The following is a 24848-nucleotide window of genomic DNA, read 5'->3' as shown; positions in this document are numbered from 1 at the left end:
CTTTTACGACCTTCAACAGTCGTCATTAATTCTCTCTCGTTAGAAATAACGAGTGGGGTAGCTTAAAAATGTTTCTCCATCCTCATAGAATATTCGTTTAGTTGCGTACATATCAAAGGATATAAGAAGAGGGAACAAAAAAACCACATTTTAACTTTTACATAATTAACATTAAAATATATATTTCCGAAGGTGAGCGAGTTCGTTAATTGATCGTTTAAAAAGAAATCTTGTGTCGTTTTTGTTAATAGAAAAAAGTATTAGATTTTTCAAATCGATATAATTCAGTGAAAGAACACTTTGAACGTGTGTGTGTTCGTGTTTTATGAACTTCACGTCATTTATCGTATCTAGATTATTTTTTTCTTTTTTTTCTTTTTTTTTTTTTTTTTTTTTTAAGTAGCTTTCGAGTTATCTTTCATGAGATAAATTGTATGATTATATCGTCGGTTTATATCACGTAAATCGATTGACAAAGCGAAAGATAATACATATTTCCTTTTTAAACTTATATATTTTAAATATTTTATATTATGTTAGAGTAGCAAATTGTACGATACGTGACAAGAGAGAAAGAGAAAAAGAAAAAGAAAGCGAGAGCTAAGGAGAGAGAGAGAGAGAGAGAGAGGACAAATATTTTCCTATGAAAGAAAAAGAAAAAGGAAAGAAAAAAAGAAACAAATAAAAGGAATTTTCAAAATAGATTACATGGATAATATATTTTTTCGGAACAGGTCATAAAGATTTAATTGTACAAATTCGTGAGCTGTCATAAAAAGATTTAATGGGATCCATTATAATAATGGACCAAGGAAATCCCGATAGGTTGATTTTTCATTTTTAGACGATTGTCATTCTAGATATTAGGATAGATAGAAAGAGAGAGAGCAAGCGTGCGAGCGAGCGAGAGAGAAAGAGAGAGAGAGAGAGAGAGAGAGAGAGAGAGAGATAATAGTGGGGAAGAGAGAGAGAGAGAGAGCTAATAGTGGAGAAGAGAGAGGGATATTGGACTTAGAACGAGTGAGAGTGAGTGTGTGTAGCGAAGAAGAGAGTGGGGAGAGAAGGGATTGGGTGGGCGGTTGTCGTTCATCCGAGTGCAGTCTGCGACGAGACGACGTGGTTAGAACATTGGAGCGACACTTGACGCGTGTCCTCTATTCTTTCGGCTCTCTTTTTCTCTTTCTATATTTTTCCTTCATCTATCCCATTTAATTAATCATCGGTTAATCCTCTTTTATATGTATATATATATATATATGTATGTATATGTATATATATATATATATGCATTTTATCATCCTCTCCCAATTAGTGCCATAATCTAATTTCGTGCGTGAGTTTTTAACGAACGAGTGTTGTTTAACAGTGAACCATATATATATATATATATATATATATATATATATATATATATAAAAGTGAAAGACGAAGAAAAGTGAATTTCTTTTCTTTTTTTTTTTCTTTTTTTTTCTCTTTTAAAAAAAGTAAGAGCGAGAATTTTATTTGATTTTATTGTCGATCTCTTTCTTTCTCCGTCTTGTATTCGTCTTCTTATCGTCTTATATTCGATAAAAAATAAAGTCTCAGACGGACTGACAGACAGAGTGAGAGAGAGAGAGAGAGAGAGAGAGAGAGAGAGAGAGAGAGAGAGAGAGAGAGAGAGAGAGAGAGAAATATTGTACAGTGGATTTTAACAGCGACACGTGTAATCAAGAAATTATTTTCTACGTCTTCTTGTTTGTGTTGCCAGAAGTGTTTATTTCTTGTTCTCTCTCTTTCTCTCTCTAACTCAACGACGCGTGAGTTTAAAGAGAGAGAGAGAGAGAGAGAGAGAGAGAAAAAGGGGGAGGAATAAAGTCGTTTGATTATAATACGAAGCACGAAACGTTAGTGAGTCACGTTTTGTACGACTTATACCTGCAATAAGGCATGTTTTTTTTATACGTATATACTTATGTATATACATATGTGTGTGTATATGTTAATCTTTGTTTAACATAATTATGTCGAATCGTTCGCATCTCTCTCTCTCTCTCTCTATCTCTCTATCTATTAATATAATAATATTAGATGGTCGAATGAGCGAGGCAGCTTGTTATATTCGGGTAAAATCTCTAACCAGTTGAAGCTACGACGACGTCGTCCAGGTATATACCTGCTCGAGGTCGTGGCTATATACCTCGAGGGAGAAGGGAACAACGAAAGGGAGAGAAGGGAACAACGTGGCAGTTGCGGCCGGCCGGTTTCTGCCATTAGAAAGACAGAGATAGATATAGAACGAGTGCCTAGTATAACACTAGTATAATAACGAAACTTTCCTATAACCTGAAAGCTTTTTTAGAAACTTTATTGTTTTACTTTGATTTATTTCATATCTTAATTCTTTCGTCGTAAATACTTATCATTAAAAAATATATACTTAAGTATATAAACTTTTCATTATCTAAACACTTTCTAATATTTTGTCGTGAAAATTCGTTTCTGTTCATTCGAACAGTTCATTCGCCGTAAGAATACTTATCGTTTAATTCAACTCTCGATAGTTTTCTAATTGTTTGCCAAACTTCGTATTAGGTATTATCATTTTGTGTTTGATTTTAAATATTCGTAATTTAGGATTTCGAAAATGGGATTTAATTAATTGTTAATTCTTAAAAACTTCTTAGATATGTATCGTTTTGAAAGTTTCTATTTAAATTGCGTTTTATTATAAATTTCTAATAGTTTATAATTATTACATATGTAATTTTTTCGTATTATCTCTTATATCCTTTAACCTCGTTTTATATAAAAATGTTTAGGACACGCACATTCGTTCAAACACGGGGAAAACACGTGCAGTAGGAACTTGTTTTTATCGCAAGGACGTCGACTCCGCGTAATCCCTTCCATATTACGAATGCAAAATTTAAAAATGAAAAGAAGGTCGTAAGTTTTCAAGCGGAATTTATTACTTATCAATATATTCCATTTTTATCGTTATGTGAGAATCTTTTAAAATCAATTTTCTATCTCTTCTGTTTCTTTCTTTGCTTTTTAAATATTCAACAAGGTGGAAATAAGATTTTCCACACTTTCCAATAGTTTCTCTTTGATTGAAATTAGATGGAAATTGACCTTATTTCCTTCGTAGCATTTTTATCGTTCGATAATATTTCTTATACAATTCTTGGAAGGTGGCCAAGAGGGAGAAAAAAAGAAAAAAGAAAAGAAAAAAAGAAGGAAAGGAAGAATTAGAGATACGGGGCGGGCCAAAAGTTTTTTAGATCGTCTTAGAGATCAATTATTCTTTTTCGTTTTTTCTCTTTCCTTTTTTTTTTTTTTCCTTCTTTTAAGAAAGAAAGGGAGAGACCTTCTGGGAATTTTTTAATGTTCTTTTTTTTTTTTTTGTTCAGAAAGTAAAAAAGAAACTTATTTATAATTGGTGTTTTAGCTGAATAAAGAACTTTTGGCCCTGGTCATGTAAAAAAAATCTCTAAATCTCAATACCTGATTTTTCTTTGACAGAGTATTTTAAGACTATAGCGATTCATTTTGGGTTCATCTCACGATCGCAAACTCTCTTTCCGCAAAGCTCTTTAGTAACGAATCGGTTGAGCTGTTGGACCGTGACTAAATCAAGTGACGGTGATTAAAGTTTGGAAGAAAGCCTAAATAGTATTATATTCTACTCTTGGAGAGAAAATGTGTGAGAGAGAGAGAGGAGAAAGAAAGAAAAACTTATTTAATTTATTCTTAAAACGTATTACGAAGGTAGAGTAGGGAAAAATTGGTCGGATTAACAGCTCCTCTGAAGTGAAGCCTTAAAGAAAGACCACACACCGTATACACTTGTATCTCGTCAAGGCTGTAAACGGTATATAAAAGCGAGACCGACCTCCTTATCGTCGTCTTGAGTTCTTCGATCGAGTTACTTGATCACACGTTGACTAGTATTAATTATCGATTGAGAATCGTTAGTTAAAAATTAATCAGAAGAAAAAAAAAAACAAAATATTCGCAATAAAGAACATGGAGAAATCGAGAAATAGTTGGAAAAATATTTTATGGATAGAAAATTAAAAGAAAATTCACATGTTCGTACAAACACATACACACACACGTACACACATAAACATGGACACACATAATAGAAAAATTTGTTTGGAAAATTAGAAAGTTCATATATGTAGATTAAAAACGAATATTCGATTTCGAAGTTCGTTGCTTTTCGAATATTTTCAATGATGAAAAAGAGATAAGATAAAGTGAAATGAAAAGAAAAAAGATATACAAGTTATTTTTAAAGCTTTAACATTTTGCACGAAACTTTACACAGTCGTGACTTTCGTAATCGAGGATGCCAACGTGGAAATGATACGTCTCTTTTAATACGTGCCGTAATGTACTTACTTTCTACTACTTTTCTTTTCCATCCTTCGTGATCTTCTTTAAAACGTGGAAACAAAGCTTTAGAATAACGTAATACGATGTAATATATATATATTACAGAGAGAGAGAGAGAGAGAGAGAGAGATGATTAAGAAAACTATCGATAGAATTTGTTTAAAGATTTCATCGTTGTGGAATTTCCATTTTCTAATGGCATTTTAAGTATGAAAACGATTGCACCAACACATTCTAATAATAACCATATTTCTTTCTCTCTTACTCTTACTCTTACTCTTCTCTCATTTTTTTCTTTCTTTCACACACATACACACACACACATAATCATACAAAATGAGATTTAATTATAGAACAAACGATGAGAAAAAGGAACTAATGCATTTCCATTTTGAACGTAGAAATTATTCTTTCCATTATAGTTTTTATTTTTTTTTAAATAATCTTTGTTAATAATTAAATGTAATTTGTTATTGTATTTATTTATTATCCAATAATTATTTTTCTATTTATGATTATTTACTATGATCAAAATTGATCTTATTAATTTGTTTAGAATCTTTAACATGGTTAATGATGGTGATCGATCGATTGATTTTTTTGTCCTTTTTCTTTTGTGAATGTTTTCAAATCGTGAGTGAAAAAAAATATTGAGATTTTGGATCTTTCTTTTTCTTTCTTTCTTCTTTTTTTTTTTTTTTTTGTTTGCCCACAAATTTTCCATTAGAATTTCATAAGATCATTTTTCCGGTAAATGCACATAAGTTGGAAATTTACGATCTGAAGTAACGTGTTCTCCATCGTTTTATGGAAATTGTTCCTTGGCCTTAAGTGAATTCTACGAAGAAATATCGTCTAACGTTAGTGTAAGTTTGCAGGTAAACGCGAACACGTGCTGCACTCCTTCTTCATCGTGTTAAATCGTTTCTCTAATGGCGCACTTTCCGGAGCATCGTGATAACCCATTTATGTCATAGGTATATCGCCATAAATGTTAGTCGCTTTGCTTAGAATTGCTAATTGCTAAGCTATTCGTATAGATATATATCTAGAGTTTCTCTTCTTTTCTCTTGTTGAAGTCTTAACTAATTGAAACGTCAAGACAACTGAGATATGATAGTTCGATTGGTCAATGGATAATTTCTTACTAATATTAGAAATTTATTTTTGAATCTATATCAAAATTTCTAATATAATAATTCATTGAAAGTTGGATAAATTTAATAAGATTTTGTAAATGATAAATGATGATTTTATTTTTAATTGCTTTTTAATTTTTTCTTTTCTTTTTTTTCTTTTTTTTTTTTTTTTTGCAAAGTTCTAAACAAATTTCCAAGTATTTAATTATTAATATATGTATCTCTAATAACGATCTCCGATAATAGCTCAGTTCTATAGAAATTTATTTATAATTTTTCTAATCCATATGAAACTTTTAATATTAGAATTCGATGAATTGGCATCGTAGAAAATAACAATGTAATATAATGATTTAAAACATTCACTTTCAAAGTTCTAAACAGGTTTCGAACGATCTAATTTCTATTTCGATCTAATCTAATACAAAATGATTTCTAGATTTTGATTCGCATTCGTGATCCTTCGAACGATTAATCCCATATCCATGTTGAACTAGTTTAACTATCCCAAAAGGGCCAAGGAGGGCTTTGCAATCCTAGACAAGTTAATGTATATTGCGATTACAGTTAGAAAGTTAGTTTGAAATGTTCGTGCAAGTTTCGGTGGTACGACTCGGCACCTAAGTCGTACATAAATCTTTACATAAGGCTAACCTTTTAATAGATTTTCGTTCAAATTTTATTCTTCCTTTAAAGACATTTATTTCTCGCGTAGAAATTATTTTGACGATTTATTTTCATTTTTTCGAATTAACGTAAATAAACGATTGATTCCGATCGAGTATCGAGGATCGATCTATATAATAAAATTTTATTTCAAGTATTAAAAAAATTTATTATATATGTATATCTATACAAATTTGCATTTCTATAAAGCATATTATTTTTTTCCCCTTTTTCTTTTTTTTTTTTTCTCGTAAGAATTTTACAAAAATATCCTTATAAGAAAAATATTAAAATTATCTTTCGTCGAAAATGATCGAAGATATTACGGGGAAAGATAAAAAATTCTAATTTTTCTTTCTATCCTTGTTCATATACGAAACGGTCATTTCTCTATTAGTGTCTGACCGTTTCTCTTATCAAGTTGACGATAGTTAGCAGGTGTCTGCGACTTCCAAGAAGTTTAACTCGAACCGTTCATCCAACCTGTAAAACACGACGAATCGTTCACGTTCACATTTTCTACCATACCGTATACTTTCATTTCGTTTTGGTGTTCTTCGGGAGATCAGCTAAATCCGTAGCCATAAATAGGATGTTTCTGTTATACGATAAAGAATAAATATTCTAGGTGCGTTCGACCTTATGTTCCGACAGGTATATACTTTTAGGTATCCTCTTACGTCAGAGATGGAGTTTCATTTTTCAAAATGATTTCTGTGTGTTCTCATCGTAAGATGTAATAAATATTCGATAATAAATGAATTACCGTTATTATACTTATTAATAATTATTAATATTTGTCAATAGATACTTTTTTTTTTTTTTTTTTTTTTTTTAAGAATATAAAAGAGAATTTTTGTATCAGCCGATCGATGATTCCAAGTTTGACAGAAAACAGCTGTTATATGTAATATTTATTTATAATATAAATAAAACATTATTACTGCCAGGGATGAAATCTTTTTCTAGATAAATATTCAACTATGTTATATCTGTCAAATTTATAACGTAACAGCTGTTATTCAAAATAAATATCAGCTGTTTTCTGTCAAATTGTTCTTACAAATACTATTATTAACGAATATGTCACGAGTTTGTTATCGGCAAGGTTCTTTTTATTTTTACACACACACACACACACACACACACACATATATATATATATATATTGAAAATTTCTTTTTCAAAAAAAGAAAAAATGTCTTCGTAAAATGCCTCACCTCGAACTAACACATACATATAACGTATAACGAAGAAAGAGGCGGGTAGCGATAATGTCTGATGATAAAGGAAATATCTCGGTTGAGTTCCGGCACACAGTGGCGTCAGTTTGAAACGAGTAACTTATATGCACGAGGAGAGAACATCGATGACGTACGACGGATATGGAAATGCCAGAGTTTCACCCATGGCAGGCAGACATCTCGTCGATACAAGTTCGATACCGATGTTCGAGACCGAGCCACCACGTATTTACCTGTGTATCGTGATCACGATTACGATTATCGCCCTACGTCTAACGACTTAGGGCGTGTTCGGCCTTGATAAGAATCGTTTCATGGAATGCAACTTGTTTTTTTTTTTTTTTTTTTTTAGTTATTTATTTATTTATTTATTTTTTTCCTTTTTCAACATTGCCCGAAGGGTTACGACGTTTGAATTTTTTTCTATTTCTTGAAAATTTTCGACAGCTATTCTTTTTGGGCTTTTGTTTTCTTATTTTTTTTCTGTTTTTTTTTTTTTTCTTTTCTTTTCTTTTCTTTTAATTTTTGGCTTCATCTTTTATTTTCATTTTTTATCGATAGAATATTAAATAATTCGATAGGATTGTTTCTTATTTTATTTTATTTTTATATATCAGAGATTTTAATTATAATATTTTACGATCAATGATGTACGATTAGTTTTTATAATATCTAATAACAACTTAAATATTTTTTATCCAATGAATAATATAATAATAGGGAATACAATATATTGTTCAATTAAATATTTCCATGAAAACAATAGTCGCGTAAAAAGATCGTATAGAAAAAAGAAATCTCCAAATAGAAATGAGCATATTTTTTTTCTTTTTTTTTTTTTATTTTTTTTTTTTTTTTGAGACCAATAATTTCTAAACAATTTATTAAGACTTTAGATGTCACTTAACAGTAACATTCAAACCCGTTAGAAACCAATTATCTATTTATCTTGTTTTATGACGTCGAAACACATCTAGCAGACTAGGACAATAGCGGCTTCTTCTTTAAATGCGGGTGATCCGTTAGAGCCAAGTCGGGGGAGGGCGGGAGGGCGGGAGGGAGAGAGAGGGAGGAGGGGAGGATTACCATCGACATAGAAATCGACATAGCTGTTATCCGGAATTAAAGTCACATGCGATTCGGTTTGATCAGTCGTTGCGAAGACGAGACATCGTCCTCACAGTTAGTCCTCGCCGTGGGCGAACTGGTCTGGGCAGGGCAAGCTATAGGGTAGGGCGCTGAGCTGGGCAGGGCTAAACGCGTTCCTTACTTACTTACTTGCTTGCTTGGTTGCCTCCTTGGTTGCTTACTTACTTACTTACTTGCTTGCTTACTTGCTTGCTTGCTTGCTTGCTTGCTTGCTTGCTTGCTTGCTTGCTTGCTTGCTTGCTTGCTTACCTGTTTGCCTGCTAACTCTCGACTACCTATCTACCTACCTGTGCTACCTATTAATTCAAACATGCCTTTGTTTTACATTCTTCAATTTAAACATCTCATTGTTACGTCATGATGTTCTCAGGAATTTTCGAAATCGTCTCGTCCGTGAAGATCAATTTTTTTTTATTTTTTTTATCTTTTTTTTTCTTTTTTTTTTTTCTTTTTTATTCCTTTTTTAATCTTCTTTCTTTTCTCAGAAAAAGGAGGTGATAGAGGTATAAATAAGGAAACGTTTGTGAAATTGTTTAAATCTGGTAGATTAGTTTTCATTCATTTTGACCAATGAGAAAAGCGATAAAATTCCTAATATATATTAATTAATATATATATATATATATATAAGGAAGACAGAAGTGGCAGCATTCTTCGTCAACTCACGTATCTCGATTAGGTTTAAGATGAAATGTATATCGATCTTGATAAAAACGTGATATCATCCTAAAAACAACGGGACACCTACGTGAAAATAAAATGTTATAAAATTCCAAATATAGTATGGGATGGGTTAGATGAGCGTAAAAAAAATTTTTACACAATTAGAGACAATTAAGATTCGTCGATTGATGAGACCATGTCTTCTTTGTTTGGTTTCGAGTCCTTTGTAACTTATACCCCACGTGTCTTCCATCATCATCATCATCATCATCATTATTATTATTATTATTATTATTATTATTATTATTCTTTTCGGTTTTTTATTATTTTTTTTTCTTACCTCATGCTCTCTCCCACGTATCATTACAACGGCCCCCATACCTAACCATTTATGGATCGATCGTCATACATTCGAGAGGCTCCTTTCTTTTTATTATGGTTGTATTATTCTTTGATATCCAAGACACATAGAATCGTCTGTGAATAAATGATTCTATGAAGTTTCTTTTTCTTTTTCTTTTTTTTTTGTTTTGTTTGATCTTAAAACACACGAAATCATTCTTTGATATCATTCGTTGACGCATAATAACGTGTTGATTATTTATATGTGTATGTGCTTATATATATATATATATATATATATATATATATATATATATAGGTTAAATGGAAATTAGTTCATTCCTGGATTCCAGGAATACGCATAATCATTATCCCCTCTTCCCTCGTTACATTCGATAACCGCATCGAAACCGAGATTCCTTCGGGAGGTTTGTGTGAAGTTAGAGGTTCGGTTAGTAAGTCCGGGAGAATATCAAGTCGAGGACCCGTTATGCGACTGCTCGCAAGAATGCCACCGTACCGGACACACCACCCCACCCTCCCTTCTTCAATCTCCCCCTTTCTCCCTTTCACCCCTCTTTTCATTCCTTTTCGAGACTCCCTCTGAGTAAGTTAAATCTCTCGGTATATGTTTATTATAATACACGTACCTGGAATAAATTCGATGAAATTAATTAATCGTCACTATATCGAATACAATTATTATCTAATAAAAAATCTAAAATTCTGGAATATTTTTCTCTTTCTTTCTTTCTTTCTTTTTTTTTTTTTTGTAAGAGTTTTTTGTAAGAGTAAGACTGATCAAAATGACGTACTATTAGAAACGTTCATTTATAATTTCATTTAATTTTTAATTTTGTTAATTACGTTGTTTAATTTAGAATATTAATTGAGTTGGAGTAATCAGTGAATTCGAGACGTTTGTTCATTAATTTATTTAATCATTCATCCATTCATTTTGTTCCTTCGTTCATTCATTTATTTTTTCTTTTCTACTTTCTCTCTCTCTCTCTCTCTCTCTCCTCTCTCATTTTTCCTATTCTATCCTTTCTCCCACTCTCACTTCGATACGACCTCGTTCGCACGTTCGATCGTCGAAAAGTAATGAGGTTGTTTAAAGCGTCATTCTTACTTTATTAAAAAATATTTCTGAGTTTAAGGAGCACACCCTTTTCCCAAGGCTTGACAGTATTAATAAAATAATTAATGTGTATCATTAATCAAAGTTATCTATAGCAATCGACGAATTAATTCGTTTTAAAGGAATTTTTTTTATAAGAAATTTCTCTTTGCAAAATTTTTTTACTTGGTGAACTTATTTTTTCTCAATTGTTTGCATGACGATGATGATGATGACGACGACGACGACGACGATGATGATGATGATTGGTAATGATTCAACACAATACTTTCCTGTGTCTCATGACTTCTATGTACCAGGGGCTTCCTTCCGTGTCGTCGTCTTCGTTTTAAACAATGCGTAACGGTTAACAACGCGAGATACATGTCGTTTATCCTCATTCGTTCTGCATTAAAAGAGGATAAAAAAAAAAAAAAAAAAAAAGATATAAGAAATGTGTAAGAAAAATTTGATTGTGCTCGTGAACAAACGGCCAGAATATTTTTCTTTCCTTTTTCTTTTTTCCTTTTCCTTTCTTTTTTTTTCTTTTTCTTTTTCTTTTTCTTTTTTTTTTTCTTTTTCTTAATCGTTTACTCACGCCAATCTGTATAGTATTTTAATCTATGCGTTAAAAGAAAATAGGGAATATATGAAACGCATAGGAAATTTTGATTTCGTCATTTATAAGCAATCAGAATTATTGTCCAATTTATTAATTCATTCTAATCGGATTTAATAGATATAGAATATCATATAGTAGAACTTTGGTGGACATGTAAATAGTTGGAATATTTTTCTAATTCATTCATTTTTCTCAAAAGAAAAAAGAACAAAAAAGAAAAAAGAGAGAGAGAAAGAGAGAGAGAGAGAGAGAGAGAGAGAGAGAGAGAGAGAAAACGAATAATAATCGAGGGAGAAAAAAAATTGAAAATTATTCATCTAAAAAATTTCCCAACAACTTAGATGAATAGATAAATAAATAAATAAGGATAATCGATAATCGTGGAAAAGATTTCTCGTTTCTTCATAAAAATTCCAATCGATGTTTACCTTAGGATGAAGTTATGGGATAAAATAAGGAATAAGTTATTATAAAGAGGATTAAGTACTAACGGATACGCACTTTCTCTCGAACTTTCTACGCGGCGGGCGACGGTAGTATGATCAGGGGACCAAGGAGAAGAGGCGTCGCGACGCATCCCGTCGGGGTATATACTCTCGCACGACATTCTATTTTCTATTCGCATCTAATTCCGGCAGGCGAGAGAAGAACGGTGTGCGTCGCGGCGCGTCGCCGAGTTCGCGGCACTCGGAAGACTCTCGACGACTCGACTTGTCCAGGATCTATAGATAGATGTCTTTCTTCGGTCCCTCCTCACACCTCTCTACTTCCCTCCTCATCCTCCTCCTCATCTCTTTTTTTCATTCTCGATATCTCTTTCTCTCTCACTCTCTCTCTCTCTCTCTCTCTCTCTCTTTTTCTCTTTCTCTTTCTCTCTAACTTTACTATGAATCTATTTATCTATCCACGCTCTCTCTTCTCAGCTTCGAGCCCAACCTTTCTAATTGCACGCGTCTCTTTACCGAGTCTACTGATCTATCCTTACGAATCATCTCTAAAACTCGTCTATCTTTAATTATTTTCTATTATATTCGTTCGACGTATTGGGATCACATTGATTTAGAGATAACGATGAATCTACATTGATCTATAGATTTGTTATTGATTTTTTTTTCCTGTTCTTTTCTTTTCTTTTCTCTTTTTTTTCTTTGTTTTCTTTTTTCTCGACGATCACTTATTTTCATTTAAGACGCGTTTGTTTGTTTGTTTATTTTTTTTTTTTTTGCGTCTAAAGTATTTCAAATGATCTGTTTTGCTCTACGAAAAGTACCGTCTGAGAAATTGATCTATTGTTAAATCATCTTCGTTGGTCCAATCCTCATAGAGCGTAGCGGTTTTAATTTAAAGATATTAATCGGTGATTACTGATCGAACTTTCTTCGGTCTGATTTAATTATTATCGATTTGTTTTTTTTTTTTTTTTTTTTTTTTTTTTTTTTTTTTTTATATATAATTTTGACGATATTATTTTATTTTAATATTTATGGATTCGATAATACCAGTAGTACTTTAATTAAATCACATTTATTAGAGGCGATTAGAATTTCTGATGTTCAATTTTTCACTTTCCTCGTTAGCTAATATTTATGATTATTCCTTCTTAAGATTTTAATCTCGGAATATGTAATAATTTCTCTCTCTCTCTCTCTCTCTCTCTCTCTCTCTCTCTCTCTTTCATTTTCTTTTCTTTTCTCTTTCCGGTCCTCTACGGTAGGACTTGGAAGTCGGCGAAATGGCTGGCTGCTGTCAGCTTTGATCTTCACGCCGTTAAAATACTGTCGCAAGCCTTTATGTGACATTTTCAAGGATTATATCTTAAGTTGCAAAGTATCCTGAGTGTGTGTGTATATCCCTACTAAAATTTATTCGCAATATCCATGTGGCGTTTGTACGCTTTACTGTCCTTGCTTTCTCACGACTTGCTTTGTTCCTGTCATTAGAATCTTCGTAATTTTCAATTGCCGCTTGGATTATGTATCCTCAGACCATATTTGATCGTTAAACCTTCACAATTAAATTTCTCCGTATTTAACAATTCATTTTCTTTATAATTTAATATATTATACAATTTTTATTACTAATAATTATATCTTGCGTATATCTTGAATATAATTATACTTTTGCATAATAATTACAACATAATCTCTCTCTCTCTCTCTCTCTCTCTATATATATATATATATATATATATATATATATATATATATATAATAACAACAACAATATTAATGAATACATTTTTTATTTAATTTATTTACGAAATAATTGATAAATTTTGAAAATGTCCGACGATTAAGAGATCGAACGATTCGTTCAGTTAGATCTGTATAAGATAGGATTAGAGACAGTTGAGATCGATAGATAGATCGATCGATTGATCGATTGATCGAAATTCGCAAGGACGCGAAGTTCCTTCGAGAGAGTCGACAGCTTCGAAGGCAAACGTTCTCCTGGCACTCAGTTTAACCTCCACCTTCGAGACATACCGTTAGGTATGCCAGCGTTTCGAAATCCTTCTCGATGATCTCGTGGCTATGCATCGGCACGAGCCACGTTTGCTTCTTCTTCTTCTTCTGCTTCTTCTTCTTCTTCTTCTTCTTCTTTCTTCGTTTCCTGAATTCTTTTCAAGTGCCCTCAAAGGACGGAAATCGAACGTGGGAAAGACGAAGGTTCTTTTCTTTTTTAACATTTTCGATATTTCACTAGTTTTTAATTTTTTAATCATGTATAATTTCCTATAAATCATAGAACATTATATTTATTTTCTTTTCTTTTCTTTTCTTTTCTTTTCTTTTCTTTTTTTTTTAACATTATTATATAGACTCAAAGTCTCGGTGTATAATTTTCGTTACTTACGAAACGAAGATTCTATTAGAAGGCGAATTTTTATTTCAGAGATCCCCGTGAGATATTTCAAATGAGATAACGAATTCGATTACAACATCTTAAGATTTTAATTTTTAGATACGAAACGAATTAGACTTTGGAACGATTTTTAAATTTCATTCGTACTTTGAAGAGATATCTCGAAGGAGGTGAAAAGAAGAACAAAGAAAACAAAAAAGAAAATGGCGACAAAATTATTAGATTGTAGAAAATTATTATCTCATTCGAATGTCCTTGATAGAAATTGAAATAATATTTCGTAATATTTTAATTCAATAAACGAAGGGAAATCTTGTGGATAGAAAATTTTTAAATGGTATTATAAACGTTAGGGAATATAATGGAGCGGACGTTCTTGCGGCTATTACCATTTCCGGTTCGCAATACCAGGAAATGCAGAAATCATTTCGAAAGTCTACGTCGCAAGCTCGTTTACGTATAATTGTCGGGACTTATTTGATAATGTTTTCTTGCAAGGAAAAAGAAAAACAAAAGAAAACAAAAAAAAAACGAAAAAAGACAGAGAAAAAAACAATGAAAAGATGAGAAGATAGAGACAAAATAAAACAAAACAAAAAAAAAAAAAGAGAGAAAAGAAAAAAGAGCACAACTATCGTCAATCGTGCGAGCGATCTTCGTTCGATTAAGATTACGTAAACCTGCCGAGAAAGTCTCGATCGTAATAGCGAGATTATTATTCTCGCTTCGTTTCAACTTGGATCTCTTTCGTGCACAGCTACTTATATACATATATATATATATATATATAGATATATATATATATATATAAATATATATATATATATATGTATGTATGTATGCATGTATGTAGTTTCGTACTCGTTATTATCGAACCGTCCTACTTTCGCTGTTTCTACTTGAAAACTAAAACAGTCGTATTGAAAAATTTATTTTCAAATATACATAATGCATTGAAATTGCCGTGGAACATGTCGAAACGGAAGATATTATAATTTTCTTCGAGAGATTTATTTTTAACGAGTATAATTTTCAATTTCTTATGTTGAACATTCTCCTTTTATTGTTTTTTTAAGGTCAAAACATTTCGACCTATCCAAGTATAATCTTTTATCGTAAAGCATCGTTGTTTACACTAAGTAAAGTACATACACACACTCGCACACATACACACACACACATATATATATATATATATACATTCACGAGGTATGACTAACACTGGAGAGAGAAAGAGAAAGAAATGAGTCACCTTGCTCAGTCTTCATGAATGGACTTATAAAGACACAGAATGATTTCGTGAGGATATGAAGAAAACGTTCATGATTCTGAGGATGATTATTATCGGATTAATTGCGTTCATAAAGCTTCCTCTCTTTTTAGGAACTGCGATGATGATGATGATGATGATGATGATGATGGTGATGAAGTTTCATAAATTGAATCGGTTTCATTTTTCCAAGAATAAGTTAGATAATTGGTAGATATTTTTTTTCCTCATAAATGTACTGGTCCAATCAGCTGATGATTTTTTTCCTTTTCTGTTTTTTTTTTTCTCAATGAACAATTATACAATAATTAAATATAATTTATTGTTAATTGAATGATATCGAATCAGCTGTTTTATTTTACAATATATCAACGAACGTGTTAGATAATTTATTTTCAATGTGAAAATAATACATCGATCATTATTATCATTTATGTTATCGATCATTTATTACGTATTATCATTTTGTCAGATATTTTCTTTTGGTTTGATACACGAACAGACAGAGACGGAAAGTGAGCGAGAGAGAGAACGAGAGAGAAAGAGACTATCAATCATTGGATAATAGTGAACACCTTGCAAACTCTCTATAAATAAAATCGGTTAATGATCGTGGAACGCGTTTTGCGCTGGTAAATTGATCTTAAAAAGCAAGGTATCTCTTTGCAGTTAGCTACGTAGGAAGTTAGCAGGTGCTGAATCGATCTCTGTACCTTCGTGTCCTGTACTCTTCGGTCCGGAACCAAACGTGACGTAATGCAGACTCGATAATCGCGCCCACAAACTCGACGAGCGTAGTCGTTTCTCGATCAGGTCGCCTCAAGTTTTGCACCGGTTTTGGTCCCCTCTATATAAATTATAAAATCAGTTGGTATATGTATGTAATTTCAGTTAGATTTGAGGCTCATGTATATTTAACGATGAATATCATTTATTTTAAAACGTGATGCTGATAAGAAATTCTAATCGATCGTACGAGCCATAATATTTTTTTTTTCTACATTCTTTTTTTTTTTTTTATTATTATTATTATTATTCTTTTTTCTGCTTTCACAACATTTATTTCGTATAACTGGACGAATTTGATTTATTTATTTATTTTTCTTTTTTTTTTTTTTTTTTTTTTTATACGTCGATAATAGGTACAAAGTTTTAAAATCATTTTTAGACTAGTCTCTTAGTTTCTCTATCTTATATAAATATTATTTATATATATATATATATTCTTATAATTTTATACAATTTTCATTAGGACATTTAAATCGAACTCATTAGCCGACGTAATTATTTATTAATTATTTAAAAAAAAAAAAGAAAAATAAAAGGGAGAGGAAATACACTCGACGAAGAAAACAATTTTTTGTCTAATAATTTTTATAGTTAAAAGAGGAGAAGGAAATGATTTTTTTTTTTTTTTTATTTCATACCAATCGATTTTGTAAAGCATGAAATCGATTCCGTGGGTCGTTTTCAGAGGACACGACACCCACGCTACAGTTACGAGTGCCGATTCATGATTACCATATGCGGGGATACCATATGCGCGGATAAAGCGAACGTGAGCGCTCGCGTTCACTCGGGTACCGATCCTCGATCGTCGAGACTTCCTTCACAGTCTCGTGTCCACGCGTCTCACGAACGGTCGTTTGCTAGCAGCTTTGCTTCGAATTGTCTCTTTTATTCTTTCGAGATTGCCATTTGATTGATCGATTGATCGATCGATCGATCGATCGACTATTGGTACGATTTTATTCTTCTATTTCTATTTCTTTCTTTTTCTTTTTCATTTTTCTTTCTTTCTTTCTTTTTCTTTTTCATTTTTTTTTTTTTTATTCTTCAGCTTTTTTTTCCTCGTTCAATTCAACAAAAATTATTTTGTGCCGTTCTTCTGTTTTGGTATTTTTTTTTTTTCTCCTTTTAATTCTCACCTTTGTCTGATATTCTACGCTCCTTTCTTTTTCGTCGGATGAGAAATTATCGATCGCTCGTAGAAACTAGGGTGAGGTCCGTCCTTCGCCCTCTCGTTTCGTCCCTCTCTCCCCAAATTATCCTTACAGATGACCTCGTTTTTTTTTTTAAAAGCAATTTTACATATCATAGAACTTTATGATCTTCGTTTGATATCATTCGACCTAAAATAGATCTACATTGCAGTCGCGTATCTTTAAATAGAGAACGTACGATTCGTCATTGATATTTAAATGAAATTAAAATTTATTAATAAAATAAAACGATATTGTAGACGGTGTCCTTCGATCGAACGAACGAACATAATCGAACGAGAAAGAAAGAGAGAGAGAGAGAGAGAGAGAGAGGAGGAGGAGGGGGAATAAAAATCGTGATTGAACGTGGTCGTCAAAATCGAACAATCTTCGAGTAAAATAATCATCAATGTGTGGTGTTCGGACAAAGAAAAGATTCAGTGTATTCGAAACAAATATGCAAGTGTATGAAGTGTGACAAAAGAAAAAAACAAAAAGAAAAGTATTGAAAAGAAAAGAAAAATAAAACTAATTAATGGTGAACTAGATAGTGTTAAAGATGCGCATTTAAAAGCGTGTCGAAAGGACAGTTTGAAATATCTCCTAGGGAATAAGCAAGAGGAAAAAGAAGAAAAACAAACAAGTAAATCAACGAACAAACAAACAAACAAACAAACAAACGGACAAACAAAAATAGGAGATAATAAAAGTCGGTGAAAGATCAAAGGAAGTCAAAAGATGTCGACTCAAGCTTACTACAAGGAGAGGTTGGGCTTCGATCCAGCTGACACCGTCGCCGAGCATCACCGTGAGCAGAGGTCACAGCATGGCTACGAGGAGAGTCTCTCCAAGTTCAAAGGTCAGAACGGAAACGGATACTCAACGTCGTTGTATACGGTTTGCGAGAAGAAACGTGCTTCAGAAGAGATAGAAATGATGGGGGATGAGCAAGAGGAGGATCAAGATGAGGAGGAGGAAGAGAAAGAGAATGGGGTGGTGAAGGTGGACAATGATGATGATGATAACGAGGAGGGAGAGGAGGAGGAGGTGGTGGTGGTGGACGTACTCGAGGAACAACGATCCAGCAGCACCCAAGCTGCATTCTGGGGCTGCTGGGCGATGTTCATCGAGGCGCATGGTAGGTGGCCGAGATTCTTGAGCATGTGATGCTGGACATTTTCGATGAAAGCTCGTAACTCACTTCCCCGACTCCTTCTAATAATATTTTCTTTTTTCTTTTTTTTTTACATCATCTCGTTTTTCTTTTTTTTTTCTTTTTTTTTTCTTTTCGTTTTTTTTTCCCCTTGTTTCCTCATTAACATTTTTTAAGTCATTCCCTGCTATACTCTATCCTCCTATATTCCTATCGTTAGCAAGTCTCATTTTTTTTTTTTTTTTTTCTTTTTCAGTTCAAATCCATATAACCAATTCGCTGATAATTAATATCATGTTTCGTCTCGTTTCATTTCAAATCATTGTTCAGATCTGTTTTTGATTTCGCTTAATTAATCGTTATAGATATATTGTTTTAGTTTCATTTGTTGAGTTTCAATTATGTGCGTGCGTGGGTGCGTGTGAATAATATATTGTTTCAATTAACGATTAACACAATTTTCAATCGATATGAGAAATTTTATCGATCATTCATTCTCGTATATTTTTAACTTCGAAGCAAACACAGGACATACATTTGTCAAGTTTTATTTATTTCTTTCATTTTGGTTTTTTTTTCTTTTTTTTTTTTTTTTAACACGCACTCCTACCCCGTCCAACTAATCGTAACTTTGCACGAGATTTTTTTTTTGTTTCTTTTTCTTTTTTTCTTCTTCAAATAACTTAAATATTTTTACTCTACGTATCCCTATGACGCGTAATAATCAAATGGGAAGGAATTCTTTAACGTACACGTAATCATTGCGATTTCAATGAGTATTCGTCAGAGAAATTCCATATATGTACATCCTAACACGATCATTATCATTTAGTAGAAATGATCGTAAATCTATAAATAGTATCATTTAGGTGATCATCATTTTTCTAGAAACTTTTTTTTCTTCTTGTCCTTCCTTTTATTCATTATCATACTGTTACCTGAATTCGAGCTTCCACGAAGGTTTATCCAGCATTTATTAGGATTTTCGAACGATAGCTTGACCAGAGATCGAACGATCGATCACCCACGCGAGTATTTCTGCCCCCTTCTCCCCTCCTCCCCTCCCTCGATCCTCAAACCTCGTCATCCTTTTTTCCTTTCCCCGTCTCATTACCACTGGAACGCAGATACGTAACGTGAGATACTTAGATCTATGAGCTTATTACAAAGTAGCTTATATAATTGCGATTGTGATCGTTTTCATTGAGAGATACGTTACGTTAACTAATTTACATAATTATTTAATTAATTAATTTATTTTCTTTTTCTCTGGGGAGGGGAGATAAGAATGGATAGGTTATTATTATTATTATTATTATTATTATTATTAATTTTATTTTCTCTTTTGTCAATGCGATTCTGATAATGACAATAGTTTTTTTTCCTGGTCAAGCTGTCGATTGCTCAAGCTCTCGTCCTCCGTCCTCCTCTATAATCTCGATACTTTCCAATCGATAATATCAAGCAGACAATATATAACAATTTGACTTGTAGATTTATTCGTAAAAGAAATTATTTAATCTTTCGATCGAAATTATCTGCTGTATTTGGAAAGTATCGGGCTGTTTAAATTTAAGGACTCTCCTCATCTTGAAAATCTGTTTTGTTCTTTACTTTCTTTTTTTTTTTTTTCTTCTTCTTAATGATTTATTAACAATTTTACAGCTTTGGAAAAGACAAAAGAAAAGTAATACTTGATCGATCACGTTCGACATTTTCGAATCGATAGATCTGTGCCTTGACCCTAAGTTGAATGTCAACGAAGTAAATGGGTTCGTTTAATTTCAACGAGAGAGAAAGAAAATGAGAGATAGAAAAAAAGGGTGAGAGAGAGAGAGAGAGAGAGAGAGAGAGAGAGAGAGAGAGAGAGGGAGGGTCAGTATGGTAGGGAAAAGGGTTTGCCAAAAGTATTCGGGATAGGATGCCATAGTACGATACATCGAAAGGCCAAAGTCAGGATGCAATACTTTCGATCTTGATTGGGATCGAAGCCAACATTCCTCCTTTGCTAGACTACTTGACGTATCTCGACGATGTGATAATAATAAATATACGGTTAATTACATGTGTCGAGGATAGAGAGCAAAAGAGAGGGAGAGAGAGAGAGAGTGTGTGTGAATCTTTGATTTGTTTATTAATGATTTACATAAAAGAATAAAAAAAAATAAAAAGCAAATAAATTATCAATTTCGTTTGATAGATGGATAGATAGATATTGTAGAAAGGTTTATAATTATCGAGATGAAAAGATAGATAAGTAAATAGATAGATAAATGGATAGAAGTAAGATAGCAATTGAAAACTATTAGTGCCTTCGAAGAATCGAAAGATTACGTTGCGAAAGAGCAAAGTGGAATAAACCGTAATTTTATTATCATACTATTAACGATCATCAAGGCACAATATTTCGTACGATGATCCTTACTACTTGACATTGTTAGTGATAAGTCGTCGTCGTGTTTAGAATGAGACAAGAATAGATGACAGCAATATTCTTGATGAATGAAGTTCATAGGTCGCCGAATAAAATGGGTTAGCCTCTCAGTTAAAGACTATTTCTCTTTCTAATTGTCTTTACTTTTTAAACAATTAATCTGGAAAAATTGTATTAACATTTTATTAACTTTAACTCTTTCTTACTCGTTTTACTTACTAATTCAAATCCCAATATATTACATTTTAATGAGTGAATGATGATTTTTAAAACGATTATAACAGATAGAAAGAAATTTTTAATAGATTATATTATAACGTATAGATTAGGACTTTTAGGTATTTTATTGATATTTGAATTGATTAAAATACAAAGAAAATTTTCGAGACAAGAAAATACGTACGATAAAGATCCATCAATTTTATCAACATTGTCTTTTACTAATTAAACTCTTACATACATATACAAATATACTTTATATTTCAAAATAAATAATATTCTTTTTGGGATGATTGGAATCCGAAGAAAATATTTCCCTTTTTTCTTTGTTTGTTTTTTTTTTTTTTTTTTTTTTTTTTTTTTTTTTTAATAATATCCTATGCGTTTGATTAGATTCCAAATAAATATGAATAAGAAGTAGAGTGTCAGTGAACGCTAAAACGTCATCGAGTCGGTCAATCGAGATAAAACGTACAGCCTGTGAAGTATAATAAGAGAGGCGAGAAGGAAACATGCCAATTAAGAAGAAACCATCGGTAAAGTCATTGACATAGCATAGCAGTCGAGATATATCGCCAAGAGCGATGGCCACTTGAAATATTTCCAAGCGTCTCGTGGGTGAAGCGCTTTTAAATTTGAAAGTACCGCTATCTGTGCTCTTTCTCTCTCTCTCTTTCTTTTCGAGCTTGAATATATTCGTGTTGCATTAGATAAAGAGAGTGAGAAAGAAAGAAAGAAAGAGAGAAACTCGCGAAGTATGTTTGAGGACGGCACTCAAGATGGTTTAATTTTATGACCGACGATAATGTACTTCGAAGTGCATTTTATGTTGCACGCACATATATGTGTGTCCACCTAATATGGTCATAGTTTCTTTTTTCTTCTTCTTCCTCTTTTTCTTTTCCTTTTTTTTTTCTTCTCAAATCAGATAGAAACAATTTCGATAGATATATATAAATATATATATATATAAATAACATTATTATAACATATATATATATATATATATAAAGAATATCGATAAGCTCGAATTAATTGAACAGCGATTATTTGTTCAGCTGATATGTATACGTATATGTTATATGTATACGTATATATGTGCATACATGGCACACCCAGTAATCAAGGAAATATCTATGTAAGAGTAGTAAATTTGACTTTCGTAATGATACGTTCTTCGTTTTCTTTGCTCTATCCTTTGTCGCAATATCAAACCATATTAGGATACTTCGTCGGTGTCTTTAAACGTTTATTCGCATCACGGTCTCGATCATTTCTTAACTATTGATCTCGATCAATCAATACTTAATATATAATTATATTATCAATTACAAATATTGTAATTATTTAAAAGCAGACAAAAATTTTCATCCTCTTCCTTATTCAACATTAAAATCAAATTAAAATTAATATTTATTAAATATAAGTTTCACTTTGTGCATATATATATATATATATATATATATATTTTATTTTTTGTTTTTACATAAAATAATAAATTGGTTTATAAAGGATTAAAAAGAAATTCATTCTCTTCGAAACTAAATTTAGACTAAAAGTCTCAACCGCATAGTCATTTCTACATAAAGAAAAACTATGACGGACGAATGACGGAATCGTTGAAATTAACAAAGGAAGAAGAAATACTTCGTGGCAATGTTTAAGTGTCTAACGAATACCTAAGAAAGTTATTCACTTAATGGCTAATGACAAAAGCACTCAACTAACGTTTCTCTCTCTCTCTCTCTCTCTCTCTCTCGCTCTCTCTTTCTTTCTCTGTCTGAGATTTTGTTTGAAAGAATTTAACATCACGTAAGATGTCAAACGTTTTCTTTATCCGTACAATCAGAGTTTATTTAGTCATTTTAATAATTCAATACCATTCAATATTATATTCTTCTACCCACACATTCGTGCATACAATAAATATTAATTTTCGAAAGATGAAAAAAGAAAAAAGAAAAATACGTATGGAATATTGTTCAACAGGAACAAATATTCTTGAAAAATATTCATATATTTTTTTCTTTGAAAAGTACATTAACGAATTTTAATAAATTTATTCGAGTTCGATAGATTTGTAAAAGATTGTAAAACTTAATTTTAACGATACTTATATTTATATATTTTTTTCCTCTTTTCCTCTCTTTTTTTTTTTTTATCTCTCTCTCTCTCTTTTTTTTTACTACAAATTCATTCGAAGATACATTAGACGTAGTTTATTTATCGAGAAAACAGATTGAGACATTGAGAAGATTCTTTATTTACTTTCCTCTGTTAAAGAGAGAGAGAGAGAGAGAGAGAGAGAGAGAGAAGAGAGAGAGAGAAAGAGAGAGAAATACACATGTCTTCTTAATGGTAAAGTTTAAATGGAAGTTTGGTATATTCAGTTGAATGTTGTTTCTATTTTTTTTTTTTTTTTTTTTTTTTTTTTATATTGTTGATTCGATTAGACCTTAGTAGTTTATGAATCAGACATTCGGCGTACGTACGTACGTATATACGTACGTGCGTTTATGTTTATAAACATTGGCTATGATCTTGACGATATCTCCCAACGAGAGGTGTTCACCTTCTTTCACATTTAGTTCGTTTTTAGACATCAAGACTTCAAGACGTCTTCTCTTTCTCAAGGCATTTGGAAAGTATTATATATAATCTAATGAAAGTATAAAAATAGTTAGACAATAGAAATTTATTTCGTTTCATTTATACAAAAAAAAAAAAGAAACATTCGTTGGAGAGTATAGGTTATATTTTTTAATATAAATTTCATTCTTCTTTATTTCTAAGCCATTAGATAAATAAATCTCAGAATGATTCTCAAATGATCCATAATAACCTAATAGCTCTTTGTCGGGTCACATTATCGTGTTACGTTATGTGAAATGAAATTTATCCCTTGAGATACGTCCATTTTTTTTCCCTTTCTCTCTCATGGGTCCTATTGTTGTTAATAAAAATAAACTTCTAGGGTCAATTGTTGAATAAAATTGTCATTTAAGAATAAATGATATAAATAACGTGATTAACTATCGTAATAACAGAGCTTCTTTGTTTTACGAATGATCATGCTTAAGAAGAAATTTCAGAGTTAAAAGGGGCATACTTATCAATAATAGTACTTTAAGTACTGAAGGAAGTATCTGACGGGCGATGGAAATAACATACGTATTTATTTCTTATAAAAAGGATTTGATAAGAGAATGAACAAATTTAGCATGCACTTTTCGTCGTCTTGCATTTCTTCATTTTTATTTTTTTCTTTCTTTCTTTCTTTCTTCCCGCCTCTTTTTACTAATAGTCTTTAGAAAAGGGGAACACAGAATTCTTCGTATAAATATTAACGATAGAGATAAGATAAAATAGTCAGTGTGTTGTTTATCTTTGACGTAATAATATCTTCTAACGATGAGTCATACTTTGAACAGAATAATGACAACAAAAGATTAAAAAGTTGTCGACTCGAAGGATGACACCGAAAGTATTAATGAATGATATATGTTTTTCTTTTCTCATAACATATCTTATTTTTGTGTGTATATATATATATATATATATATATATATATATATAATTTGTTTTGTTTTGTTC

At 31.6% G+C, this 24848-nt stretch overlaps 1 protein-coding gene across 37 annotated transcripts in view; it reads left to right on the top strand.

Annotated features, from left to right (window-relative positions):
• Positions 1–24848, top strand: part of LOC124428424 (microtubule-actin cross-linking factor 1) — a 115949-nt gene that overhangs the window by 18145 nt on the left and 72956 nt on the right. For 23 of the 37 annotated variants that reach the window (XR_006943154.1, XM_046972444.1, XM_046972424.1 and 20 more), the window contains exon 1: positions 18370–18586. The exons of 9 other annotated variants lie outside the window; for them this stretch is intronic. Coding sequence is in view for 27 of the 28 variants with exons in the window: in XM_046972444.1 (XP_046828400.1) it covers positions 18382–18586 (205 nt within the window). In the remaining variant the exon portion in view is untranslated. Of the gene's footprint in view, positions 1–17723; positions 18308–18369; positions 18587–24848 lie in introns of those variants that run through there. 5 more of the 37 variants (XM_046972435.1, XM_046972427.1, XM_046972421.1 and 2 more) reach the window with 3 other exon arrangements.

This window comes from Vespa crabro, chromosome 12 (assembly GCF_910589235.1).
Source record: "Vespa crabro chromosome 12, iyVesCrab1.2, whole genome shotgun sequence".
Classification (NCBI taxonomy): Eukaryota; Metazoa; Arthropoda; class Insecta; order Hymenoptera; family Vespidae; genus Vespa; species Vespa crabro.
The sequence above is the reverse complement of the archived record's forward strand: the minus strand, read 5'-3'. Positions and strand labels throughout refer to the sequence as shown.